At 54.2% G+C, this 26,539-nt stretch overlaps 1 protein-coding gene across 1 annotated transcript in view; it reads right to left on the bottom strand.

The window, feature by feature from the left end:
* ERGIC1 (endoplasmic reticulum-golgi intermediate compartment 1) overlaps nucleotides 1-26,539 on the bottom strand; it is a 77,952-nt gene that overhangs the window by 34,825 nt on the left and 16,588 nt on the right. The window contains exon 2 of the mRNA XM_090288586.1: nucleotides 4,513-4,574. Coding sequence (XP_090144712.1) covers nucleotides 4,513-4,574 — 62 coding nt within the window. The remainder of the gene's footprint in view (nucleotides 1-4,512; nucleotides 4,575-26,539) is intronic.

The raw sequence follows: 26,539 nt of genomic DNA, 5'->3' as shown, positions 1-26,539 counted from the left end.
ATGGTCAACGATACTCTCCGAGCGAGGAGGAAAGAGAATGCGTGTTTGCTGGGCCCCTACTGTTCGCCCTGCTAAGGGAGCACTGATGGACACCTAGTCATTGCTCGCTCCCTCTGGACGGGGACAGGAGCCCATGGGACGGGTGTAGAAATGGAGGCTCAGAGAGAGGAACAGACTGGCCCCGGAGCCCCACGGGGAGGGGAGGGGACGAGACTGGAACCTGTGTGCTCTAGAGCCAATGCCCAAGTAAAAGGAACCCCAAGAGCTCCAAGTGAAGGGCCCAGGGATCTCCCCAGAGTCCCCAACAAGCTTCCAAAACCAGACCAAGACATGGGGGATACTAGAGTTACTCCTCAGTTCTTTTGAAAAAGCTGGCTGGGGGCAGCTTTAAGGGTTTGGTTTTTTGTTTGTTTGTCTTGGAACGGGTAAGATAGGCACACGGTAAGGAAGCAGTCAAGTCGCATTCAAAGGCATACACTGTGTGAGTCTCTTTCTCACCCCTGACCTGCAGGCCCCTGCCCTGCGGTGCCGCCATCACAGTCCTGTGGCCTTCCTGGTCACGAGAGCACAGACGTAGTCATCCTTTTTTCCTCTAAGCAAACAGCAGCCTAAGGGACACATGCTCTTAGCCGTGCTGTGCGCACTCAGCCAGCTGTGTCCAGGCAGGAGCCACGTCACTTGTATAGAGCGCCCACGTTTGTGTTTGTTTTTATGGCCTAGAAATGAATTTCAAACGCCTTCTCCAGCGGCCGAGCAAACCCATCGCAGGGAACAGTCCGAGTTTCCCGGCTCTCGTCCGTCCCCTTCTCGCCTGCGCGCTGCGGGATGACGGGTCCTGGAGCAGAAGGCCAGGGGGCGGGCCCGGCACCCCTCACCTGACCCGGCGCTGTTTCTGAACAGCATCGCATGGCAAGTGACCCACCCCTGAGAACTGTGGTCACCCCTCCCGCCCCGCCCTCAGCCCCAGCGACCCACAGGACACCGCCGTGACGGCCAAGCCCACAGGAAGCAGGCGTTTCTGAAGGTCGACACTGACTTAGGTCTAGCCGGGTCTCCTTGCCTCCCGCCTGCAACATGGGCCCCCAAGTCCTCCCTCTGTCCAGATGGGAGGTGGACAGACAGGGCCGCCAAGGCCTCTTTCTGAGACCTGTGTGCTCTGTTCAAGGCTCTCAGGAGGCCCGGTCAGCCGACAGGAGGAGGCCATGAGCCCCAAGTCTGCTCGGGGGAAACCCAAGTGTCCAACAGCCCCGATCACTCGAGCTGTGTGTCTGCTCCCCTCACCCTGTCCCCAGACTGGGAGGACAGAGACTGCATCTCAGCACCCCTGTGGCCTCAGGGGCTAGCACAGTGTGGGGCTCAGAGGACATATAAAATAAATCTCTGCTGAACAGATGAATGAAAAATGCGAAGACGAGGTGGGAGGTATTCCAGCCAGAAAGGCCTTCTGATACCGAAGGCTCGATGAGGGTTTTTCAATCCATGTTTGGGCAAGAGGCTAAAGCGGACTCCAGACTTCTTCTGAGACTAACTCAGGCACTGGACGGTAGGAATGTGGCCCCGGGAGAATGCTGGCGAGCGGGCGACCTGGTGCAGCCAGCCAAGGGGGGACTGGACCTAAGGCCCGAGACTCTGAGAAGTCAATGAATCTGTCCAAGGCCACATGGCAGCTTCAGTGGAGGAGGAAGATTTCAAACATGGCCGGTGAGTCTCCAGCACCCTCGCTGGCTTCTTCAGTTATTAATAGCACGTCTCACGGGGTAAGGAAATGTTTGTGCCCACTGCCGTGTGCGCTCCTCCGGGACAAAGACCGAAGCCCATTCATCAACGTGGTCCCCGTGTTGCCACGGGCCCTGGCGCCAGGACCTGGTTAATTGATACTTTTTCACTAAATGGCAGCTGAGGGGGCTGGCTTCCCAGGTTCACAGCTTTCCTCCGTGTAAGGGCATCTGCTGCCGGGCACGCTGTGACCGGGACCGCGAACAGACCACGTGTCCAGGGGGTCATCAGGGGGTACCTGCTGAATTTCACCGCACACAGGCTCTGACTCAGCAATTCCTCTCCTAGGAAAGTTACCTTACAGAAACAAACCCTACAAGGGTGCAAAAAGGTACAGACAAGATGTCCGTAATAGCAATAAAAGGGAATCAGCAATGGCCAACCCCCACAGGCTGGTTACGTAAACAGTGGGTCACCCGGACAGGGTGATGTGACCCAGCTGGAAAGAAGAGTATAGTGGCCAATTATGTGCTGGTGTGAAAGCGTCCAGGACAAACCAACTGAAGGAAAGGCCGGGAAGATGGTGCGCACAGCCTGCGTGCATCTGTGCTGAAAATGACAGGCGTGCACCCACGCCTGACGACACGTTTGAAAGATTGTAGGACGCACAGCTGAGAGCTAAACATGCCAACACGGGTGAGACTACACAGACCGAGCAGAGGTTCAAGCTGTCGGCTGGTGTAGGGAGGGGACAGGCCTGGTTTGACGTTTTGGGCCCAGGTTCATAAAAGAGTTGAGCAGGTAGACACACGAGGCCCTTTCCTCTCATGTTCCCCGAATATCCCTTTTGTGGGGACCAAGACATCAAATGTCACAGCTTCTGTGGTCACAGACCCCCGTGGGCCTCAGGAGGATGGTGATAAGCAAAGAAGCGTCAGCCAGGCACCGAGGACCTAGCACGGGCCCCACACTTGACAGGCATGATGTCCTTTAACGCCCAGATCAGGAAACAGGGACTCAGAGAGGTGAAGTGACTAGTCCAAGGTCACCCAGCTGCTAAATGGGAGGCTGAACCCAGTCCTGCCGGACCCCAGAGCCTGCCCCTTCCCCAGAGATGTGGAGACCCAGGACTTGAGAAGCCGTCCGCAACTTCAAGGAGCTGCGCTGGAGGGAGGGTGGGCGGGCTGGGCTGGGCCAGCCAGGGTGGGGGGTCCTTGAGGCCATCATCCCCTTACCTGACGATGGCCTGCCCCAGGAGGCCACAGCGGACTCCACCCCACGTGCCTGACCCCAGGGGGCCGTCTGTGGGGAAGGTCCCCCTCCCACACCAAGCACTGGAGAGGCCGGCGGTGCAGGGAGACCCACTAAATTTTTTTTAACTTCTGCAAACTGTGACACATCAAGCTAAGCCCATTTCTCCTCCAGAAAATGAGGTCAAATCATTCCTATGTGCATAGTACTTTTGGTTTGTTTTGATTTTTCCTAAATAAACTTTTACTGTGGAGCAATACCAGATACAAAGATGGTACAGAAAGTTCCCACACGCCCTTCTCCCTGCTTCCCCTTATGTGAACATCGGGCAGGTTGGTCAGAGGGAGATAGGAACACTGTCCAACACTATTACTAAGCAAATGACAGACTGAGGTCACCGGTTTCCCCACCAATGACCTCTGTCTGTGCCAAGAACTGATCCAGGGCCCCGCTTCACATTCAGCTGCCACATGTCCTTAGTTTAGAATCTGGGACAGTTCCTCAGTCTTTCCTTGGTTCTCAAGACCTGGCCACTTTTGGAGAGCCCTGCAGAACGTCCCCCGAGTCTGGAGCGACTTGACGTTTTCTCATGATTAGACGGGCGTGTGGTTCTGGGAGAGGATCCCCGGTGGTCAGGTGCCCTCCCCATCACGTCCCAGCTGGGGTGCACGAGACCCATGTGGCATCTCAACTAGCCTTCATCCCTCAGGGAAGGTGCTGCTCCAGGTGTGCCCACAGTCAAGTGACTGTTTCCCTTCCATTCTCTTCTCTTTAAAAGTGAGTCGCTAAGTCCAGCCCACACTCCTGGGCGGGGATGTCTTCCCAGACATTATTTGGAATTCTTCTGTAAGAAAGACTCATCCCTTGTCCCCCGTTTATTAGCACAGTATGGACTCACGGACTTCTTCTTAACTCTTGGGGTGATAAGCCGATAAGGCCCTCATTTATTTTGTTGCTCAAACCGCCCCGCCTTGGTCTCTAGTCTGTCTCCCGGGGTGGCTCCCGAGCCCCGCTGACACACCCCACCTTTGTTTTCTCCCCCCGGGCTCTTCTTCGCTTTCTGGTACACAAGGTTTCCCAGGCTTACTTCACACCCTTCCTGTCCAGCCCCAGAACTGGCCATTTATTTCTCCAAAGAGCCCTGTCCTTTTATTAAAGAACAGCATTTAGAACCCAAAATGGGAGTGAGATTTTTAGTTTTTTAAATGGTTAAAAACATGCTTATGTCAAAAATGCAAATAGTTTAAAAGGTCTGGAAAGAAAAGTCAGTCTCTTCCTGACCCCTGAGCCCCCACATCACCTCCCAGGGCAGCTACTGCCCGTGACGTCTCCTTCCAGAAACAGGTACCACCTAATGCCTCCTAGGTTGGGATGGGGACAGGGGTGAGACAAGGAACTAGACCCAGGGCCTGTCCAAATGTCCGTCCTTTCTTCCCTCCTCCTGTCTCTCCGTTCCTCCCTAGCCCGGCAGTTCTGCAGGGGGAGGGGGCACGGGGCTGACGGTGGGGAGGGGAGGAGGGGCAAGGGCAAGAAGGGGCTACTCACTGATGGCCCCGGTGTACGTGGGCTGCGTCAGGTCCTTGGGCACCTTCCTGTAGATGTCAAACCTGCAGAGAGCAAAGCAGACAGGGGTGAGGTGGGCGCAAAGGGCTGGTCTCGGGCAACAGGGGACATGGCGCGGCTGGTGTGTCATGTGGCTCAGCAAGCCATGCCCCTCCCCAGAACCAGCTCCACCAAGCGGCCTGTGGGACACCCCCTCTGATGGGACCCCGGCCCCCCATGCCCTTACCCTTGTCACACTTGCTCATAACGTATTAGCACCTGAGAGGACCTTGACACACATTTGGTCATGTTTCTTGGTTGGTCTTTCCCCATCAGAAAGTCACCCCCACGAGGGCAGGGACCTGGTGAGGTTCTCTCCCCCTTGCCATGTCTCCAGACCCTAGCGTGGGCCTGACACAGAGTAGGTCCTCAATAGGCACTTGTGGAATGAAGTGAACCCCCAAGTGAGTGTTGGGCTCCTCTGACGTTGAAGGGAACGAGGAAACACAGCCCTTCCTGAGTGCTATGGTGTCACCTCTCCCCCTCGCCCTCTGGTCCCTGCTCCCTGTGTCCCTGGCTCCCGAAGCCTGCTTCTTACAGATTCTTCTTAACTCCAAGGCACAAGGTTAACCTAAAATCCCTCCTGGGACCCACTGCCTCCGCGTCAGCTTGGGATGGCTCTGGCTCTGTTTAATGTGGGGCCCCATCAGAGCAGAATGGGGCTGTGCAGTGTGGTGGAAGGATTTGGGGTTGGGGACCCAGACTCCACGGGTTTAAATCCAGCCAGCCGTTTACGACGAAAGGCCCTGAATCAGACCGCCCTCGGTTCTAATCTTGGCTGGTCTTCTTGCTCGCTGTGTGACTTTAAGCAAATAACTTCACCTCTCTGTGCCTCAGTTTGTTCATCTGTAAAAATGCGGCTATTCCTACTGGACCTGCCAGGCTATTGAGAGAAGGAAAGGACAAGTGTCTGGCAGATGCCCTCAGCTTCCTCCCCTGTGCTGACCCTGAGCAGACAGCTCTCCCACACAGGGTTCTACCAATGGAGCTTGAAGTCCACACACAGTGTTCCCAGGCTCTCTAGTTTGAGCCTGGCTTGGTCAACAGCCACTTCCCTGGCCCTCCTGGGTGACAGGCTGGCCCGTGGTCCCCGTCAGTGACTGCAAAACAGTAGGAGCTCAGCGAACCCAATGCAATGACTTAGAAGTCTTGTGTAAGACCTGACACTTGACTCCTGTGTGCTCACTCTAATAACACACTCCCCGTGCTGATTTCCTAAGACCTCGGGGGAGAAACAGTTCCTGCGCCGTGTTAAAAGGCACCACTTTCTCTCCTCCCTGCTCTGCCAGGGGCGTGGACCCCTGAGGACACCAGAATGTGGTGAGGGGCCAGGGAGGGGTAGAACTGTGTGACTCCGCCCCCATACCTACTCGTCCCCCTTGTCCTGAAAATGCTGACCCCTCGTGCGACAGGCATGAGAGGTGAGAGCAGGTACTGCAGAGTCAGCCTGCCTGGGCTCAAACGTGGCATGTGACCTGGGGCGGGCCCAGCACCTGCTTAACCTCCCTGTGCCTCGGTTCCGCCATCTGTGAAATGGGACAACACTCGTCACCACCTCACAGACCGGGGTCACGACGGGAAGAATCTGAGCGGAGAGCACTTCGAACTGACCTGGTGCCCAGCAAGCGCTCTGAGTACTGCTGTTCCTACTACTGATGCTCCTCTGAGTAACGGTTAGGAGCACCTACTTGGTGCTGGGCGCGCTTTTAGGCACCAGGGCGGGAGCTAAAATCGACCCTGCGTGCCTGGGGGTTGGCAGCAGAGACAAAGGAAATGCACGGAGTAGGCAGGGGTGCCCCGCCACGAGGTCTGGTGCGGGTGCCTGGGAAATCTGGGCAGCTTCCCAGAAGAGGTGACGTCTGGGCAGAGCAGGAGGACAGGCGGAAGGTGGGCGCAGGCAGAGGAGCCCAGAGAGTAGGAACAGCAAGCAGAGGCCAGAGCAGGGTCGATCCCATTGTGATGGAGGCTTCGTTCACTTGCAGGTGGAACTAGGCTGGGGATGGAGGGAGCTGTCCCTGGGAAGTGGGAGGGGCTTACAATTCAGCTTCCTGGGTAGTCAGTACCAGTCACCATCCAGGGCTCACAGACCAAAACCGGGCTGCCCCGTTTAAAAAGCAAAGGAACCATCTTTCCAAAACTGGGAGTTTTACAGGAAGTCAGAGGCTGCTGAGGGTGACGAGGTGCGGATGGCCTGGAGCAGAGGATTAGAACTGGTAAGGGTGAGGTGGGAGAGCTGGGAGGTGTCACATACAGGGGGACTGATTAAATCAGCAAACAGTGAGGCTGCTGGGGGCCAGGTGCCTCCCTGTCAGGGGAGGGACAGGGAGAAAAGCAGAATAAACCCCGTGGTATTTGCGTGGAGACGAAAGAATTGCTGTGAATTCATGATTATCTACATGCACAATACAGAAATGTCCATGTGGATGTATATACGTCACATACATACACTTCCCAGCTCGTTCCATAGAAAGGGTCCAGGAACAGTGACAGAAAGATAATGACAATCACATCTGGCACTGAAATCTTGGCTTCTGAATATCATTCTTTACTCAAATCAGCTTTTTGGAGAAATGGCTAATTCTAGGGCTAGGCAGGGAAAACACAAGGTGAGCTTAGAGCATCGTCTTACGTCAGAGCAAGAAAATGTTCAAGGAATGATGGGGACGTATCAAAAGGACGAGACACCGGCTTAGAGGGGCTCCCGCGGGCCTGAGAAAGGACAATGTGAACTTGAAAGTCCATAACCACAACAAGAGATTACAACCCACTGGATGGAACAGGAAGCCCAGAGCCTATACAGAGAAAAAGAAATGAGTAAATCAGACGTTTGATGGGGAACAGGACATCTGCCTACTTTCAAAGTACCTCCGCACAAAACCTGTGTTAATTACGGAAGGAAAAAAGCCTCATTGTACGGGGGAGAAACTTGGCAGACATCACCATGACCAAGTGACCAAGCGAGCGTCACCAGGAAGGAGACCTGCCATGTGTCCCCGATATGATGTACAGGGGAAACACGCATCGCTCCCGTGGAGACCTTGCTCCCAATGCACAGCCTCAATGAATCATGAGAAAACAGCAAACAAATCCAGGCTGAGGGCCATGTTTCAAAATGACTTGTCAAAATGATCCAGGTCAGGAAGGCAGGAGACACGAAGGAGCCACCGGAGATCGGAGGAGGCGGAAGAGCCATCACAACCGAGTCACGTGAGATGTCCAGTGGGACAACTGGTGGCACCTGAATTAATCTGTAGATCGGTTCATAGCGTTGTTGTCTTGGTTCCGACAATGGTACCTAGTTACATACATAAGATGTTCACATTCGAGGAAGCGTGGGCTAAAGGCACATGGGAAGTTTTTGTCTTATGTGGGCCAACTTTGTGTAAGCCTAAAATTGTGTCAAAATGTAAAGTTAAGACAAGTTTTAATTTAATGGGAAATCTTAAAAGATGTCTTAAGGGGGAGGGATCATGTAAAAGTTCCACCCAGCCTGCTCTCTCCATAACTGCCGGTCCCGAGAGGCCTCTGAATTTGAAGAGCTGGCTTAATAAACGTTGGTGGAGTGTACCTGGCGTTGGGTCCGGGATGTCTTTGTGGGCGGTGGATGGGGGTGGAAGGCTAGGTGAACAAAGGTCTAAGAGAGGAGGCTAGACTGAGACCAAACTACAGGAGGCCGTGGCAAGCCAAGGAGGTAGGTGCTCCAGATAAAGCGAGTGACATGAAACCAAGACCACTGCCGGCCTGTGCTAGGCTGTTCCACGCACGTATCTGAACTTAATGTTCACAATGACCCTGGCAGACGCCGCTATCCCATCTGCCCGGGGGGAAGACCAAGTTTGGCTCTAAGCAACTTGCTCAAAGTCGTCAAGCCTCTGATTAGCAAAAGTGGGATTCAAACCCAAGTCCAAGTCCAGAGGCCATGGTCCTTCCACTGCCCCATATTTGCAGGAATCAGTTTGGAGCTCAATTATTGGTAAATTCATCCCTCAAAGTTTTGTTTATTTGCTTGTCCGAAGATGGCTGCCTCAAAGCAAGTGGGAATCTCCCGGAAGACAGGGACCAGTTCAAAATACATTAATTTGTTCCACAGATATTTACTAAGTACTATTGGTGGTTCTTGATGGTGGGAAAATGCAAGGGGTCAGGGCAGGCACGGCCCCCGCCTTCATGAAGCTGCTTTGTATCAATGCCTTTGGCTCCCCGTGTAGGGCCACTGAAACAGAATCCTCTCCGATATTAATGATCCCATTCCCACGCCATAGAATCCAAGGCTGGGAGCGGTGGTAGGGTGAAGGGAGAGCTGAAAGAGACCCTGGGTTCAGAGCTAACCACAAGCCGGGTGAGTCAGCAGTGAATGTCACTCAGAAATGGGTCACAGGGAAGATGGTGAGAACCTAGGCATGTGACAGACCAGGAAGTGAGCCGTTCTCTTTGGTTCACATTAGTCAGGCCCTCACTGCGGTGATGCAGTGATGAGATTAGCTGTGACCACTCAGTGACAGAAGAATGTGGAAGAAAGGGCAAGGAGAACGGGGGAGGGGACAGGGGTGCTTGCTTGGTGCACACCTAGTGTAGGCCAGGCTCTCGCTGGGCCCTTGACCAGCACGTGCTCACCCAATTTTCTCGGCCAGCCTATGAGGTAGAGATGGTGAACCCATTTTGGACAGGAGGCTGATAACTTGGCTAGACTTGCACTCCTATGCAGCGCCACAGCGAGGGTCTGCATCCAGCCCGAATTTAAGTTCCTGCTGCTTTCCCCAACAGTATGGGGACCAACCAGGGCATTTGGATGGAAAATACCGTATTTTTCGCTCCATAAGACGCACTACCCCCTCCCCGCCAGAAGTGGGGCAAATGTCTGTGCGTTTTATGGAGCAAATATTACATCTCTCATTTGTTAACAACAGTGATGATGGTTCTTAATACCGCTGTTGACTGCTGTTCACTTTACATGACTGAAATAGTTATATTTTATTAAATATTTTAGTACACCATTTGGTTCAGAATATCTTTTTTCTTGTTTTCTTCCTCTAAACCAGGTGCGTCTTATGTTCAGGTGAGTCTTATAGTGCGAAAAATATGGTACTTCTTAGAAAGAAAGACTAAAGAGCTGGAATGGCTTAGCCCGGAACAGAGAAAGCTAAAGGATGGACTCTTTATGGCTGTCAAATAAAAATGCTCATTCTCTGACCTCCCACCAGACTGTGAGTTTCTCAAGGACAGGCCCTGGGTCTCCCTGCTGCCCAGCCCTGCCCAGCCCAGGCCCTTGGGGAAGGGGCATGAACGGAGGAGTCCGTGAGCAAATCTGCATAGAGGCGAGGCTCCTCACGGGCCTCAGGAACACGATTAGGGTGAAATGGATGATGGGGAAGCTGGCGGACGGGTCCTCCGGGCCCTTCTACTTTGATGGATGTTTAGAAACTTCATTTTATGAAAAGCAAAATGGGCTTCAGCGAAAGCGAGAGAGCAGTCACGGGACCTGAGAAGGTCTGACCCAGAGGCCAGGAGAACGGGACCAGTGTCTGGAGCGAGGGGGGCAAAAGGCTCATCACCTGCTGGGGCAGGATCCGAACACGGAGACCCCACGGGCCTCTTTCCTGCTCTCCGCTCAGCACTGTCAGGCCTAGGAGGGGCTCGAGGTGCACGGTGCCCATTCATTTTCCAAAGGAAGCAGGAGCCCCAAGAAGAGGGGTGACTCGCCCAGTTCAAGGTACAACTCTCGCAGTATTTAAAACAAAACCAAGCCAGTAAAAAGCTCGTGAAATCCTTGTTACTGCTCAGGCTCCTGAAAAGTCACATGAGAGGTCATATGCAAGGAGGGGCGATTTTGTCCCCTAGGGGACATCTGGCAACGTCTGGAAACATTTCTGGTTGTCACACTGGGGAGTGGTGCTGGTACCGAGTGGGTAGAGCCCAGGGATGCTAATAAACATCCTATAATACACAGGACAGTCCCCCACGGCAAAAGAGTACGGGCCCAAAATGTCCTTAGCGCTGAAGATGGGAGACCCCAGGGCCTGCAGAGCAAGACTTCACATGCGGGAACCACATCCTCCACGGAGCCCGTGTTCTCGCTGAAGAGCCGTCCCATTGCCTCTGCTCCCACTGGGGGAAGTCCGGGCTCCAGCCTTGATCGCCCCCCATGGAGACCAAGAATGTGGACACAGTGGTCACTCCCCCTCCCTTTGTGCTCTGTGCCTGAGAAGGCAGAGCTGACTTGGAAAAACTGGGCATGGCCGATGTGGCTCAGTGGACTGAGCACTGGCCTGCGAACCAAAGGGTCGCTGGTTCAAGTCCCAGTCGGGGCACATGCCTGGGTTGTGGGCCAGGTCCCCCCTTGGGGGCGTGTAAGAGACAACCATACATCAGTGTTTTTTCTCTCCCTTTCTCCCTCCCTTCCCGTCTCTCTAAAAATAAATAAATAAAACCTTAAAGAAAGAAGAAGAAGAAAAACTGGGCAAAGGCCCCAACAGGGAGAAAAGAAAGTCCCTCTGGATTTGTGGCTTACTCTAGTGGCACAGTAAACACAGGCGTCACTAGTTCAATCAGAAAGGTGCCGAACCCACGCCTCTAACTCCGTTATCCTTCGGCCTAAAGCGCGTTCCTGAGGCGAAAACACACGTCGGCACCAGAAGCCAGTGAGCCCACAGGATCCACCGAACAGAAACTCGCTGATCGGACCACAGCGGGCCTGCAGGGCGGGGAAGGCGGCCCCCCCTCCCGAAAATAAGCAGGTGGAGACGTCTGACTAACGGGTCTCTTCCGTCATGTCTTTTCCCAGCAGAACGCCTCAGCTCTGCTATTTTAGCGTCTGCCGCCGGGGACCTCGCTTCTCCCGGCTCCCGTGGACGGCGCTCAGCTCGCTCCGCAGTTCGCCCTCCGTGGGCGGCGGCCAGGCCAGCGCTGGTGATATCACTGTTTCCGAAGCTCCGTGACATGAGACGCCGTGTAGGAGCAAGTCATGGGACGCGGTGGGTCACTCGCCCCAAAAATAACCAGCAAGGGTTTTCGCTGGCGCGCGGCGTGGCCAGCCCTGCCCGCCCCGGCCTGTCCGAGCCCTCGGAGCCCGGTGCCAGGGAATTAGGTGAAAAGCGTGCCTGTTTGCTAACTTGCTCCACCTTCCTGAGCACCGCCCGTGTGTGTGTGTGTGTGTGTGTGTGTGTGTGTGTACCCGTGTGCGCGTGTGCGCCTGCTGGAGAGCCCACAGTACACCAATGCACCAGAGCTGAGCCCTAGAGTTACTTGCTCCGCTCCCCCACCCTGTCCTTGACATTCAAACAGGCTAATAGGGGTTCACACCACTCCTCCCTCTGTTGCGAGGAAGGGGAAAGAGCATCAAAAGAGCATCGGTGCCCTTCCCCCGCCGGGATACGAAGCTGGGAAGGAGTAACGTTAGTAACGACCACAGCAGTCCCAGCGAGGCTTACGCGGGGTGTGTGCCCATTTCGCGTGCCCAAGCTGCAGGATCAGGACCCCGACTCCTGTGGCCCGCCTCCAGGGTGCTCACTTGTAACCACGGGGGACGGCCTCCTGCGAGTACAGGTTTGGGTGACGGCCCTCTGCGCATACACCTCCGACACAGAGGCCCAGTTTTCTCCCTCAGCCCAGCACCTGGGGTTCTCTCCCCAAATCTTGGTGCCCACATGGAGGGCTCTCTACAGAGGAGCCTCCCAGCCCCACACGAAAGAGAAAAAAGCCAACTGCGGAACACTGCGTTCTGTTCAATTTTGTGTGTTGGGGGGGGTGGCGAGAAGTGGATAAAAATAAATTCACGTCCTTGCTTGTAACTTCAGAAAGAAATAGAAGGTATAACCAAAAGCTAACACAAATGGTTACTTCTATTATTCTTAGGAGGTGTGCAAAGCCTATTAAATATTTAGGGATAAATTTGACAAAAGAAGTACAAGACCCACATAAGAAAACTATAAGACATTGATGAGGAAAATTTAAGAAGACTTAAATAAATGGAGAAATATACTGTATGAATGGGTCAGAAGACTCAATATTGTTAGGGTGGCATTTGTCCCCAAATTGACTGGCAGATTCAACACAATTCCAAACAAAATCCTAGCAAGCATTTTTGTAGACACTGACAAGCTGATGCTAAGATTCACAAGGAAATGCAGAGGACTTGGAACAGCCAAAAGAACTCTTGAAAAGAACAAAGTTGGATCCAACTTCAACACTTGCTATAAATCTTCCAGAAGAAAATGAAAAAACTCTTCGTGATGTTAGGTTAAGCAAACGTGTTTAGTTGTTGTTGTTTTTAGATACGACACTCAAAGCAGGATCCATAAAAAATATTGGTAATTAAGGCTTCATCAAGAGGAAAAACTTCCGCTCTTCAAAAGGTGCTATTAAAAGAATGAAAAGACAAGCAACAGACTGGAAAAATATGTGAGCCAACATGCCTGATAACGAATTTATATGCAGTATAAAGAACTCTCCAAAATCTGCAATAAGAAAACAAATGATCCATTAAAACCTGAGCATAAGATTTGAACAGACATTTCACCGAAGACCCACTGATGGCAAATAACTCCATGAAATGATGCTAACGTCAAAGTCATTGGGGAAATGCAAACTAAAACCACAAAGAGCTACTACTCTATACCTACGAGAATAGCTAAAATTATAAACACTGATCACACCCAGTGCTAGGAGGAGGTAAAGCAACTGGGACTCTCAGACATCACTGATGGGAAGGAAAAGTTGCATAAGCCCTAGGGAAGAGGGCTCGGCAGCTTCTTCAAAAGTTAAACCTGTATCTATCATACGACCCAGCCATTCCACTCCTAGCCATTCCCCGCAAGAGGAGAAAAAGTGCATTTCCATACAAACATGAGAATAGGAATATTCGTGGAAGCTTCATTTGTAATAGCCACAAACTGGAAACAACCCGAAGGTCTAGCAACAGGCAGATGGAGAGACTAATCATGGTGCAGCCATGCAATGGACTCAGCCATAAAAAGCAATGGGATGTTGCTATGAGCTTCTCAAAATAATTATGCTGAGAGACAAACCAGGGTCCCGATGGTATGAGCCCGTCAATATAGATTTCTGGAGTACAAACTTATCTAGTGACAGCAGACCACCAGTTGCCTAGAGATGGAGGAGGGAGGGGCATGAGGAAGGGCTGGGGGTGATGGATATCTTTGCTTCATGGGTGTACACATGTGTCAAATTCCTCAGTCCCAGGGCCCCACTGTGGAATGAGCTGACCCAGAACGGGGCGGAGAGGCAGGAACTGCATTGTGTGAAAGCGCAACTGAAAAGATGCCGCAGCTAGACCTGCTGAGGTATAAACCACGGGTTTATTTCCAACTGCAAATTAATTTCCCCAAACTTTCAACTTGTACCCACTCGTGTTAACAGAGGGACAGAAAAGAGGACTTGCACCTCCTGGGCTCCTACCCAACGGGCCACGCGCTCCTTACACACATGTCCTATCCCACTCTGTCCTCCCTGCCACCCATGAGGTACCGGCACCAAAGGCGGAAACCCAGACTCAGAGAGGCTGAGCCACTGGCCTGAGCTCACACAGCCAGGCAGAGGCGGAATCAGGACTAGCAGAGACCCTCTGCAGCCTCCCCAGAGCTCCACGCCGGCCCCAGGGGGCCCCGGCTGTCCCTGTCACAGATGCTCTCCTGTGCGCGGTCCGGTCTGGTGGGCACTAGGGGAACGAGTGAAGCGGGAAGGGTCCCCTACTATGGTGTGGCGCCACACTGAGGCCCTGCAGAGCACAGCTGGACAGGGGTTCCTTCAGCCCCGGTGGCCTCCCCACCTGCACCGCCAGCGCCATGAGCTCATGCTGCCCCAGGAAGCGGGAAGTCGCGCTGTCTGTCGGAGCCTGAGCTTGGCGGGGAGCCAGGCATCCTGCTGTCACGGCCACAGGGAGCGCGGGCTGGGGGGCAGCAAGGGCTCCAAAGTGTTTCCAAATCACTGGAAGCAGGCCACGGCCGCTGGCCCCACACCGGGACACAACAACATCCCAAGTGCAGACGCTATAAATGGAAATGTATTCTTAGAGGGGCAGGAGAACGGGCGGGGGAGGGGGTTCAGAAGTGACCCATCATCGGATAAAAATATAGACGACATTTAAATGCTGAGCGGCAGGAGCTATTCTGGGGATTGGATTTTCAGGCCCTGGCTCTCTGCCAGGGCACGGCCTTCGACAGACTTGGACAGAAGGAGCCATGGGTGCTGGCATTTTTCAGTCTATCAGGCCAGCCCTTGGGGGGAAAGGCAGCCAAGCCGAGATTCCTGGGGAAGGTGCTGCCTTCCAGGGGCGCAGAAACGTCCTTCGACCTCCACCAGCACTTGCCCCTCAAGTTCAAGTTTACTCTGTACCGTGAGACCACCTTTTGGACAACATTCCCAGCTACTCTTAAAGGTCAAGGCTGAGTTCTGGCTGGGCCTGCGGCTGAAAGCCTAGAACAGGATTAGGTCCGAAAAGGTTTGCAGGGAAAGGAACGTATAATAGAGAAAAAGTTGGAGGGAGATGTGGTGTCGTGGGGAGGGGCAGAATATTGACTGAGCCAGCCTCTTAACTCCTGCTGTCTCCTCAAAGTCATCCAAGATACAAAGCTGGGGTTCATCCCCATTTTTACAGAAAAAGAAGCTGAGGCTAGAAGAGACTGTGTAGAGATGGTGGCTCTGAGGCCGAAGCCCTGAGCCTGGAAAGACAAGCAGCCACGAGGCTGGGGGAAAGGGTGGAAGGTGTCTGCGGCACAGTGACAGCTTCTGCTAAGGTTCACAGTTCCCGAAGTTCAAGGTCAGTCAAGGTGGCCAAGCTGCGATCTGCGCCCGGGGTCCGAACCAGCAGTTAGTGTGCTGTGCTGGGTCCAGCTGTGTGCATTAGAATGTGAGGACTGGCCCACGAATTAAAACTGAGACTTTTCACAGAAGCCCATGCAAAAGGGATAAGGAAAAGGATCAGAGTGTTCTCATCGGTCGGGGTGGAGGCGAGCTGGCAACCATTTCCATGGGGGCACGTCTCAGTATTTTTCAGCTGCTCTATAATACACAGGGTATAAATAAAAAACCAAGGCAGGCAGGGTCTTTAGGCTGCCCAGCCTCTCTGCATTACCTGCCCCACCCACGACCCCACCACCACTTGGTTCCAGAAGGGCCCCTTCAGTCCCAGCCCGGGGCCTTTGCACGCACGGTGCCTTCTGTCTCTCCTTTTCTCCTTCCCCCGCTCATCCATTCTTCCTGTCATTACAGACGCCTACTGTGGCTCTAGGGGCACGTCAGAGAAAACACTTCGGGGGCTCAGATTCGGCCTGGAAGGCTGACCATGGATAAGCAATGTGGGACCTGGGACGTTAAGTGACATGCTTCCTGGGTGTTCTCAAGGATGATTGAGTCCAGGCCCATTTTTAAGGCAGAAATATCAAGGGCTAGGAAGTTACACCAAACTTCCTAAATCACAAGTGAAAACTATCTGTGAGTCCCACCTCAGGCTCTTCCCATGACCTCCAGGTGCCCCTAAATTTGGGGGCTGTTGGCGTTTTCTACCAAAGACTTATCCTCGAGAAAAGCTATCCCCAAACCAAAAATGCAAGTCAGTAAGGAATTTTGCTTTTCACAGTGATTCACTCTCTCCACAGCTTCTTAGGAGCAGAGCCTTCTCTCAACAGGGAGGTGCTCTGAGCGCTGAGGGAGCCATCTGAGGGCGCTGCCCACGGGACACGCGGCCCCAGCGCTGGGCCTGGGGCTGGCCGAGGGGCCTGGCACCAGAGGGAGCCGGGGCCCACACGAGGGCCTCGGCCGGCCCAGCCCTCCTCCCTCCCACTGGTGACTCACGCCTGGCTCTCGACTTCAGTGCGCTGGCTGCAGACTCTTCAGTTTTTCTTGGCTCCTGAGCAAAATGTACTTTTCCAAAGGACATTGATTTAACGGAGCCTGAATTTTGCAATGGCCTGGCAGGGGTGAGGTTAGCCTGAGCACACGCTGTCCCAGGAAATGGGGACCGAGGAATGTGGTTATCGCCTCCCGCACCTCCTCCTTCCTTCTCCCCAAGTGGGAGGATCAGTCCGCCCCGTGGCAGAGCCCCTGGGGTGCCTGCCGTCCAGTGGCCTCTCCTGGTCACTAGCTGCAGCCACCGCCTCCCTCTGGCTCCCCTCACAGAGCACACCCCTAGATTGCACTTCAGTCCACACCTGACGGCAGGCACAGACCTCCTGGGAAAGAAGGGGCTGCAGATAACCCAGCCAGGGAAGCCCCCAGCATCTGCAGAGCCACGTGCCCCCCGCCCCCCCTTGACACCACCACTGGGGTTTGTGGGAAGAGCACAGGCCCAGGGATCTGTCTGGGGTTGGCTCAGTCACCAAGTACATCGTGTACCAATTTGCTTTTTTAAAAATAGGCTATTGTTTGGGGCAGTGTTAGGGTCACAGCAAAATTAAGTGGGAGGTACAGAAACATTCCACACACCGCCCCCCCTCCCCCCCACCCCGGGTGGGACATCAGTTACAGAGATGAACCCAGGTTGACATCATCATCACCCAGAGTCCACAGCTGACGCTAGGGTTCACTTTTGGTGGTGCCCATCCTGTGGGTCTGGACAGATGTATAATGACATGTAGCCACCGTTACAGAACCACACGGAGTCATGTCACTGCCCTGAATAGCCTCTGCGCTCAGCCTGGTCATGAGGCCGCCCTCACCACCACGTCCACCGTCTCCAGTTTTGCCTTTTCCAGAATGTTACATACGAGGTATCATATAGTATGCAGTCTTTTCAGGCTGGCTCCTTAAAAAAAAATTTTTTTTTTAAAGAACCAGGGACCTGGCCCGCCACCCAGGCATGTGCCTTAACCAGCAATCGAACCCCGGGACCTTTCGGTTCTCAGGCCGATGTTCAACCCACTGAGCCACACCAGCCAGGGCTCAGGTCGGCTCTTTCACTTAGTAATAGGGACTTGTTTCCTCCACGTTGGTGCAGGGCTTGATAGCTCATGTTTTTGCAGCACTGAATAATAAATAGTCCAGTGTCTGGATGGCCCCTGTGTGCACCTGGTATTTCAACCCCCAAGGTGTGGACATGCAGGGCTCAGCCTCCTCATGCACGGCCTGTATGCCTTTGGGCAGATTTTTCTCCGACCCTCCAGTGCTTTTCATCTGTAAAATGGGGATAAGCAGACAGACTAGCCCTGGCTGCTGTGGCTCAGTGAGCTGGATGTCATCCTGCAAACCAAAAGGTCGCCTGTTCAATTTCCGGTCAGGACACAGGCCTGGGCTGCAGGCCAGGTCCCCAGTTTGGGGCGTGTGAAAGGCACCGATCGATGTTTCTCTCCCTCCCTCCCTCCCTTCCCCCCTCTCTCTAAAAATAAATAAATAAAATCTTTAAAAAAAAAAAAAGACCGACTACCTTAGGGGAGTGAGGATCACAAGCGGAAGCGCACGGAAGGTGCCCATCACAGTTCTCAGCACGGAGCGTGGGGCAGACGTTGGCTGCAATTACTGTCCAGCCCTAGCGCTGTGGCTGTCGTGCCATCGATGGTCATATTTCTGCTTCCTTTCTACAACACGGCACGGACAGAAGTGGGGACAGCCCAGCCCTGGGCTCACACAGGCTGGGGTTTAAACCCTGACCATGCTTAGGCAACTGGCTAGACCTCTCTGAGCCTCAGTTTACTCATTTGTAAAATGGGGCGGGGGGCGGGTCACCTGTCCCTCGGAGCATGATTTTGAGAAACAAACGTGATCATTAACTAGAGCGCAGAAAGAGCCCTGGCACCCAGGAGGCAGTCACAGAAGGTTAGTTCCAGGCTGTGCGGAGGAGATCCGGTGACCAGCCCTGCTGAGGGCAGAATGCAGGGACAGTGGGTGTGTGTGAGGGTGGAGTGACAGTCTGCTGCTGCCAGCCAGGAGGGGTGGCTTCAAAGCAGAGTAAGTGTGGGGACAGGCAAGTGCCATCCTGCCCAGCCAGGACACGGCAGAGGTCGGCCAGGACTGACCAACTGGGGACTGTGGCACCTCTGCAGCTGGCCAAGGCTTGGCTAGCAGTCTCCCTGGTGTCAAATGACAGCGGAGGCGGCGGTGGCCAAGGCCAGTCAGCACTGTTCTGTGGCCTCCAAGGTGAGAGGCGGGGACACAGAGAAAGTCAGGGGGCAGCATCAGTCAGCCAGCTGCATGGTCTTTGGGACCCACCCACCGGGGAGGCCCACCTGTACCCAGAAAGGTCTCAGGGGTGCACAGGACCAGGGGCCCTGGGAGGCAGGGATGGTCACGGTCCCTGCTTTCCAGAGGAGGAAGGTACAGGTTGCCCAGGCTGTCACTGCCAGGGAGCGCGGAGGCTGGGACTCACATCCTTGGCTTTCAGTTTCTCCATCCCCCGAGCCAGGCTACGGGTTTGCAGACTCCCCTCGGGGGCCTCCTCACTGACAGCTCCCAGCTCACGTCAGCGTCGTTGCTCATTCACTCACTCATTCACTCATTCATTCATTCAACATCTGCTCTGCTCTGGGCGCTGGGCGGGGCCCTGGAGACGGGGTGGGAGCCAAACAAAGGCAGCCCCTGCCTGCCTGGGGCTGGAACTGAGAAAACTGTCACAGACGTGGAGTTACAGGAGGAGACGGGCGGCAGGAAGCAAAGGCACGGGCCTCCTGCCCTCTGTTACCATGGAGGCTGGGCAGTGCCGGGTCACCGCGGGCCTGGAGCGGGCCTTCCTGGCTGTGAGTCCCAGCTCCGCCACTTGCCAGGTGTGGCCTCAGGGGACTGACTTCACTGCCCTGAACCTCCGTTTCCCAGCCTGTCACACAGTGCCCACCACGCTGGGTTGCTCTGACGGGGCCCAGGCACTACTACATGGGAAGCGTTTGTTTGGCCCCGGGCCTGGCTGCCGTGCCTGCTACTACACGTGCCCAAGGCGGCAGGGGGCGGGGTACGGGGGACCACAAGCACGTTCTCCCCCGCAAGGCCCTCTAAGGGCTGGCCTCGCAGAGGTGGCCCCAGTGCGCCCAGGAAATTAGGTCAGAATGAGGGGCACACTGAGCTCCCCGTACGTCCACAATGAAGGCAGGGGCCCAGGGACCCCAGGTCACAGCTGCTTCACACAGCCTGGGAGCACCCCCTCCAAACCCCCACCAGCACCCCCAGGCCTCCTCCCCTCTCAGCGCTCTTCCTGCCTCTCTCTGACGGCCTTCCCTTCTGGACCCCCAACTCTCTCCACCTCAGTAGCACAGAGCTGACGTTCTGAATTCCAGAAAGACTTGGAACATTTAAAACAATGTTTAATCTGGGCTCAGCAATGCACACCAAAACAGTGCGTGAAGGATCCACGAAGAATTCATACATCGGTGGTATAACTGTAGCAGCCTGTGCAGGAGGGATCGACACCACATTCCGGAGAGTAGTTATACTGAGGTGAGAGTGGGGGTGGGGGTGGGGGAGCATCAAGGATGGAGAGGTGCAAACAGAAGAGGAATACGGGGGCTTACGGTTTGTTTCTTAAAATGGTGGCTGGGTAGAGAGTATTCTCTATGCCATTTGATGTGTCTAGAATAGTCTACGAAAAAATTCTTAAAAAGTCTGGCAGTAGCCCAAAGATATCAGATGCTACAACACACAAAAGAATGACTTACTAGTACATGCCAACAACATGGGTGAACCCACAGATGTCACGCTGAATGAAAGAAGTCCGACACACACATACTGTGGGCTTCACTCTCATGACACAGAAGGACAGGCAGAGCTGGCCAACAGTGAGGGAAGTTGGGAGAAGGGCTCCCTCGGGATAGGGCTACTGACTGGGTGGGGCCCAGGGTGCTGGAAACTCACATATTGATCTGGGGGGCAGCCGCATGGGAGTGTGTGTAAAAAGCCATCTAGCTGCACACTTAAGATGACAGAACTTTATGCTCAGCTATACCTCCATTTATAAGTGAATTAAGCCCTGGCTGGTGTGGCTCAGTGGACTGAGCGCCGGCCTGCGAACCAAGACTGCTGGCTCGATTCCCGGTCAGGGCACGTGCCTGGTCCCTGGTTGGGGGTGTGCAAGAGGCAACCAATCAATGTATCTCTCGCACACACGGATGTTTCTCTCCCTCTCTTTCTCTCGTTCTTCCCCTCTCTCTAGAAGTAAATAAATAAAACCTTTTTAAAAAATGAATTAAAATTTTAAGGAGGAAAATAAGTCAAATCATCAGCCAGGTTTGGGAACCCCCTGCACCAGCGTAGGGTAATATTAAAGAGACTGTTTTGAATTTCTTTCTATGCCAACTTGATGTTTGATTCTGTCATTCATGTATCTATCCAGATCTCCTCTGGCCACAATCCTGAGGTACAATAGCAGGTGCAAAGGGGGCGGGGTGCTCCAAGGCCCACAGGACGTGGGCAGCCAGGTGGGAATCCCGGCTTCGCCCTTGCTGCAGCGTGAGCTGGGTTAAGTGATACCCTCTCCAAGACGCTGTGGTCTGATGCGCCAACGTGGTCAGAATTAAACAAGAGAGCGCTCAGCACTGTGCCTGGCACCTACTGGGTGCTTAGAACAATGGGCCCTGATATTACGAGTCATGCTTTCACCCTTTAGAGCAATGTTCTACCAACTGCAGGTTATGACCATTAGTGGGGTTGAGAAATCAATTTGAGCAGGTTGCAAACTAGCATTAAAAAACCAGACTACAGCCCTGGCAGGTGTGGCTCAGTTGGCTGGAGCATCGGCCTATAACTAAAGGGTTGTAGGTTCAATCCCCAGTCGAGGCACATAGGATCCCTGGTCTGGGAGCGTACAGGAGGCAACCAATCAATGTTTCTCTCTTGCATCAATGTTTTCTCTCTCCCCCTTCCTCCCTCTAAGAGCAATTCTTTAAAAAAGTCCTTGGGTGAGGATTTTTTTAAAAATTAGACTACAGTAGAACAGATCATATCTATTTGCATTGCCTGTAATAAAGAAAATGTAGCGTTGGGTTTAATGCACTGTCCGCCCGGTTGGGATGTGCAATGCATTTCCTACAAAGGGTGCACAGCAGAAGTGATTAAAAGCCTTGTTCCACTGAGCCCCACACAGCAGGAACTAGCTCTTGTGGCAAAGCCCGGTTCTTGGAATTACGCAGGAACACGAAGGCACTATGAGAATAATTCTAATATTTCCAAGAAAGTCAGATATTTGGGGTTTTTTATGGGCCAAAATGTTCTGAAATTGAGCTGAAATGTTCTGAAAAAGCTGCCTCAAGGCAGCGGCTTCAGCCCTGGAGGAACACACACAGCAGTCAGACCTGAACGCCTGGGGCTGGAAGGAGAGGCAGATCGTGCTGGGGGGTCCGCTGCGCCAGGCCCGGTCTCTCCTGTCCCTCAGGAAGGGCCAGATGGCTCTGGGGGCGCTCTGCCGTGTCCTGCACGCGAGGGTGTACATGGAACCCGGGGAGGGCCTTCCGCCTGGGCCGCTTTGGCAATTCCAGGGAATGAGCTGAGGGAAAAGTCGTGTTTGGTACTAGCAGGTCTTTTATCACCACATAATCTCACTTTTCATTACAGAGAAGAGCAGGACTCAGGCTCAGACCCTTCAGCTGGCCACAGCCTAGGGCCAGAACGGGCTGCTCACTGCTCTGAAGTTCACGGAAATCGGGAATTCCTGGCAGGTGACACCGGTTTTCCATGTCTAGGGATGAGGTAACGTGTTTACCATTTTTTAAAACTCACCCATTCAGTTTTTAAAAGTGGGCCCATTTAAATAAAATAAAAAGTCTATAATAACAGGGGCAGAAGTAAATATGGTATAAGTGTGGCACTGGCCCGGGGGGGCTGAAATCTGGCAAATGCCGCTCAGGACTCTGGACTGGGGAATCCTGCCATGTCTTCGCACAGCGTGACATCAGTGGGTGTCATACAAGGACACGCTCCCAGGTGGCAGAGCTCAGGAGGGGAGGACCAGACCCCCTTAGGCAACAGCAAAGTCAAGCAAGGTCAGCCAGCCAACCAGCTGCTAAAAATTCTTCCTGGAAAGGGGATTTTATACCTGAAAGCTGCCTCCTCCGTCAGCGTCACCGGGTCTTTCTACAGCCATGTGCCCCTCAGTGTGGCCTTGATGCCGCCCTGAGGTCTCCACTCACGGCTTCCTCTTCTGTACTCCTTTATCTGTCCCCTTCCTCCTGACTCATCCTTTTCAACTTATTATTCGTGGTCATTTGAGTCGTACGGGACAGCACATTTGAAAGTACAGAAAGTCCCACATACCCTCTGCCCAGCTTCCCCTAATGTTCACATCTTATAGAAGCCCGGAAAACCACAGAAAACTTCTTCAGACTCAGAAATTTACCTCGGTACAGCGGTGCGAGGTAACCACAGACTCCATCAGGACTTTACCCGTTCGGCTAACGAGCGTCCTGGTCTGGCCTCGACTCCAGTCCAGGGTCCCACACACCCTCTAGGTGCTGTCTCCTCCCATCTGTGACAATACTGCGTCCTTCCTGGTCTGTCATGGCTGTGGCAGTTTTGAAGAGCATTTGTGGTTATTTTGTGGAATTGCTCTCAAACTGGGTTTGTCTGATCTTTTCTGGCGATTCAAGTCGGGCCATGCCCTTCTGGAAAGAACCCCACAGTGGGCCCTTGTCAGAATGCCATGCAATAGGGGACACGTGGGCCGTAGGTCCTATTACTGGTGATGTCAGCCTTGCTCACTGGGCTAAGATGGTATCTGCTGGGACTCTCTGCTGTTTGGGACTACTGTCCCTTTTGTAATGACTAAATATTTGGAGGGAGCTGTTCTGAGCGACAAATACCATGTTTCGGCTTCAACTTTTGCCAACTGGTTTTAACCCTCATAAGTAGATCTTAACCGAAGCAAAGATGACTACAGTGTTGTCATTCATGTCTGAATCCCATCATTCTTTCTACATTTATTACCTGGAATACGTGCGCTCCCACGCCTTTTGGTCTTAAAGATAAATGTCCTTGGCAGGAACTTACAAACTCTCCGGCTGGCAAAGCGGGCCTGGAGCTAAACTACCTCTTTCTACGTTTCCATGGAAACGCGGTCCACTGCATCCCAGGACTTTCCCTTCTTTTTTCTTCTTTACTTCCCTCATCTCCTTCCACCCCAGCCACCGACTTGACTTTCAGAGCCCAAGAGCGTCAGGCTGGCCTGGCGATGTAGAAGAACCCAGCTCTGCGGTGCATGCTGAGCCCAAACCAGGCTGCTCATTCCCACCTGGGCCCCCCCACTCGTTTCATCTGCCAGTCCTGAGTACCTACTATGTGCCAGCCACCAGAACCTAAATACACCCATTTAATCGTTACAGCAACTTTAGTAGCTCGGCAAGGCGCTTCCCATTTTACAGACGAGGAAACCGAGGCTCGTTCATTCAGCCAACAAATAATCAGTGCCCACCAGTGCCAGGGACCATGGACGGCCCTGGGCAAACAGAAGTGAAGGAGAGAGGCGAGGCCCATGAAGTGAGGGATTTACATTATCATGGAGGGGACAGATAGTAAACGTTTTAACCAATTCAGAAGGAGATGTGACTGTTCTGAAGTTGAGCTAAGAGCCACGAAGGGTCCCACGGGGCGCTCTGATAAAGCGTGATGAGGGACACCAGGCTGAGGGTTAGGGCAGGCCCCTCCGAGCAGAGATCTGAAGGAAGGGAAGGAACTGGCCCGGGAAGGGCATCGCAAGGGGAGGGAACAGCCATTGCTCAACAAAGCCTCGGAGGTGAGAGTGGGGCCGACCTGGTCAGCGGGCAGCAATGGCCGCGGCACTGGGGCACAGGGAGGGGAGGTGGCACAGGATGAGGTCAGCCGGGACGGGGGAGGACGGACCTTCAGGGCCCTGCAGGCTGGGGAAAGAGCTCCGCATTGGTCCCCGCGGCAGGTCTGAAGAGGAGCTAAGTTTCTCCCAGTGACCCCAGCAGCCAGTGACAGAGCTGGCCGGCTGGCCCAGCCTGCGTCCGCCCCAGCCAGGCCCTTCCCCTTCCCCCAGCACCAGCCGCACAGGCCCTCAGGCAGAACTCCAAGCCCTGGGGAACTCAGGGTCTGGCTCTGGAAGATGTTTTTGTGCTCACAAAGAAACATGGGTGTGGCTGGCGCCCTGGACTGCTTCCTCACACCGAGGTCTCTCACGAGCCCCACTCTACCTCCCTATCCAGGGGGACTGCGCCCCGGGGGCCCTCTCCCTGCCCTGACCTCGGGACCCGCGCTCGGTGCCAGCCCAATGCTGCTCTGTCCAGGTGCCCGCTGACCCCAATTCTGCCACATATGCCCCAGAGCGATTCCTATTTCTTTATCTAGCAAGTTCACGGTCATATAGTAAGTACCGTGCTGGAGTACTTGGGTTCAATTCCCAGTTCTGCCACTAGCTGGGTGACCCTGGCCAAGTTAGTTAGCCTCTCTGTGCCTCAATTTCCCAATGTACAAAATATTTATGATAGACCCCACCCACCTCCTAGGAGCAGCCATAAGGATGTCATGAGTTCATCGATGGGAGAAGGCGGGACCAGGTGCCCCTGAGAATGCCACTTCAGGGCTACGCCCGTGGGCCTCATGCCTGCCCACCGTCCCACTGCCACATATACCTGTGAGCTCCACAGGCAGGGTTCACCTGTCCGTCCAGGCCCTGGCACCGAATAAATGCTGTTTGTTCAAAGAATGAATAAAGGACAAGCTTGCTGGAGGACAGGCTGGGTCAATGTGTCAGAGCTGAGATCTAAACCTCGGAATCACTCAGGACAAATACGTCCCACAAAGGCGCCTGTGGCAGGGCAGAGCCCGGCCTGCGGGCACAGCGCAGCTTCCAGGCAGACACAGCCGGGAAAGACGCACATACCTGGGCCACCAGATCATAAGAGCCCCCAAGAACTGCCTTTGGAGTCTGCAGCCACAGACACCTGGCTTCCAGGTTCCGGAGCCGCCACCTATGGCCCGTGCTATGGTCTTGGAGGGCTGTCCCCTGCCCAAGGGACCTGACCAGGGTGCAGAGCAAGGGCTGGAATCGAGCCCACGCTCAGCTCAGCAGAGGCGGTGTGAGGGCTGCGTAGAGCTCCAGGGGCCCCAAAGAAGGGGAGCTTTTAAGGTGACCCCCACAGAAGTGGCAGAGGTGCGGTCAGCAACACTGGCACCTGCGTCAGCTCTTGGGGCTTCAGTTCTGACCTGCGAAGTGGGGCCAGTGAGAGCTGCTGCCCCCTCCCCCCCAGGGAGGGCGGGTAGCACAGGCCCCCGAGTGGCACTTTAACTTCTACTCTCTCTGTGCCCCCTGCCTAGGACAATGCCTGGCACACAGTAGGTGCTCAGTGTCTTTGCTGAATGAATTTGCAAACAAGTGAATGCACTTAACCCCCTGTCCTTTCCCCACAGGCAGCCTGTGAACCAGGTGGCCCTTCAGTGGCCTCAGACACCAGCAGGCGTGACCATGAACTTGAGCAAACTCTCACATCCCATGTCTGGAAGAAAACAGAAAGGAAGGGGGTGGGATGAGTCTAATTTCAGGCTGGAATGCAGCCTTTTTCAGTCAGCTGGGAAAAGCGATAAGGGGGTGGACTTGGGAACCCTGGGACTCGAGGGTGGGGGAGGGCCAAGCCCCATTCAAGCAGAGCAGGAAGGCTATGGCCCCAGCGGAATCCAGGCAGGGTGTGGAGCCAGGCCTGCGAGCAAAGTTCCTGAATGACCGGCTGGCTGGGCCAGAGCCTCAGGCCCCTCTTGGGAACCTTCACAGCCAAGAGCAGTGTTTCATCAAAACAGGAAAAATCATAGAGGAAAAATGCATATGTCAGGGACCTGGTATTTACAGGATCAGCCCTGCCTTGACCCAAGGCCTGAGGATGAGTGGGGGCAGGGTGGGGGAGACCAGAGGAGACGTGCAGGGCACAGAGCCCTCCCGGGTCAGGCCACCCACTGCCCACCCAGCCCCGGGTGTTCGGGGTAGGGGGGTGTCCCAGGAAGCTAGGAAGGCGGCCGGACTAGGTGGCAGAAGAGAGCACCCACAGCCTCAGAGGTCACACCCTCAGAGCCAGTTCTGCAGCCACACGCCCCGTGG

Source organism: Furipterus horrens, unplaced genomic scaffold, assembly GCF_987537825.1.
Source record: "Furipterus horrens unplaced genomic scaffold, mFurHor1.1.pri manual_scaffold_10, whole genome shotgun sequence".
Classification (NCBI taxonomy): Eukaryota; Metazoa; Chordata; class Mammalia; order Chiroptera; family Furipteridae; genus Furipterus; species Furipterus horrens.
The sequence above is the reverse complement of the archived record's forward strand: the minus strand, read 5'-3'. Positions and strand labels throughout refer to the sequence as shown.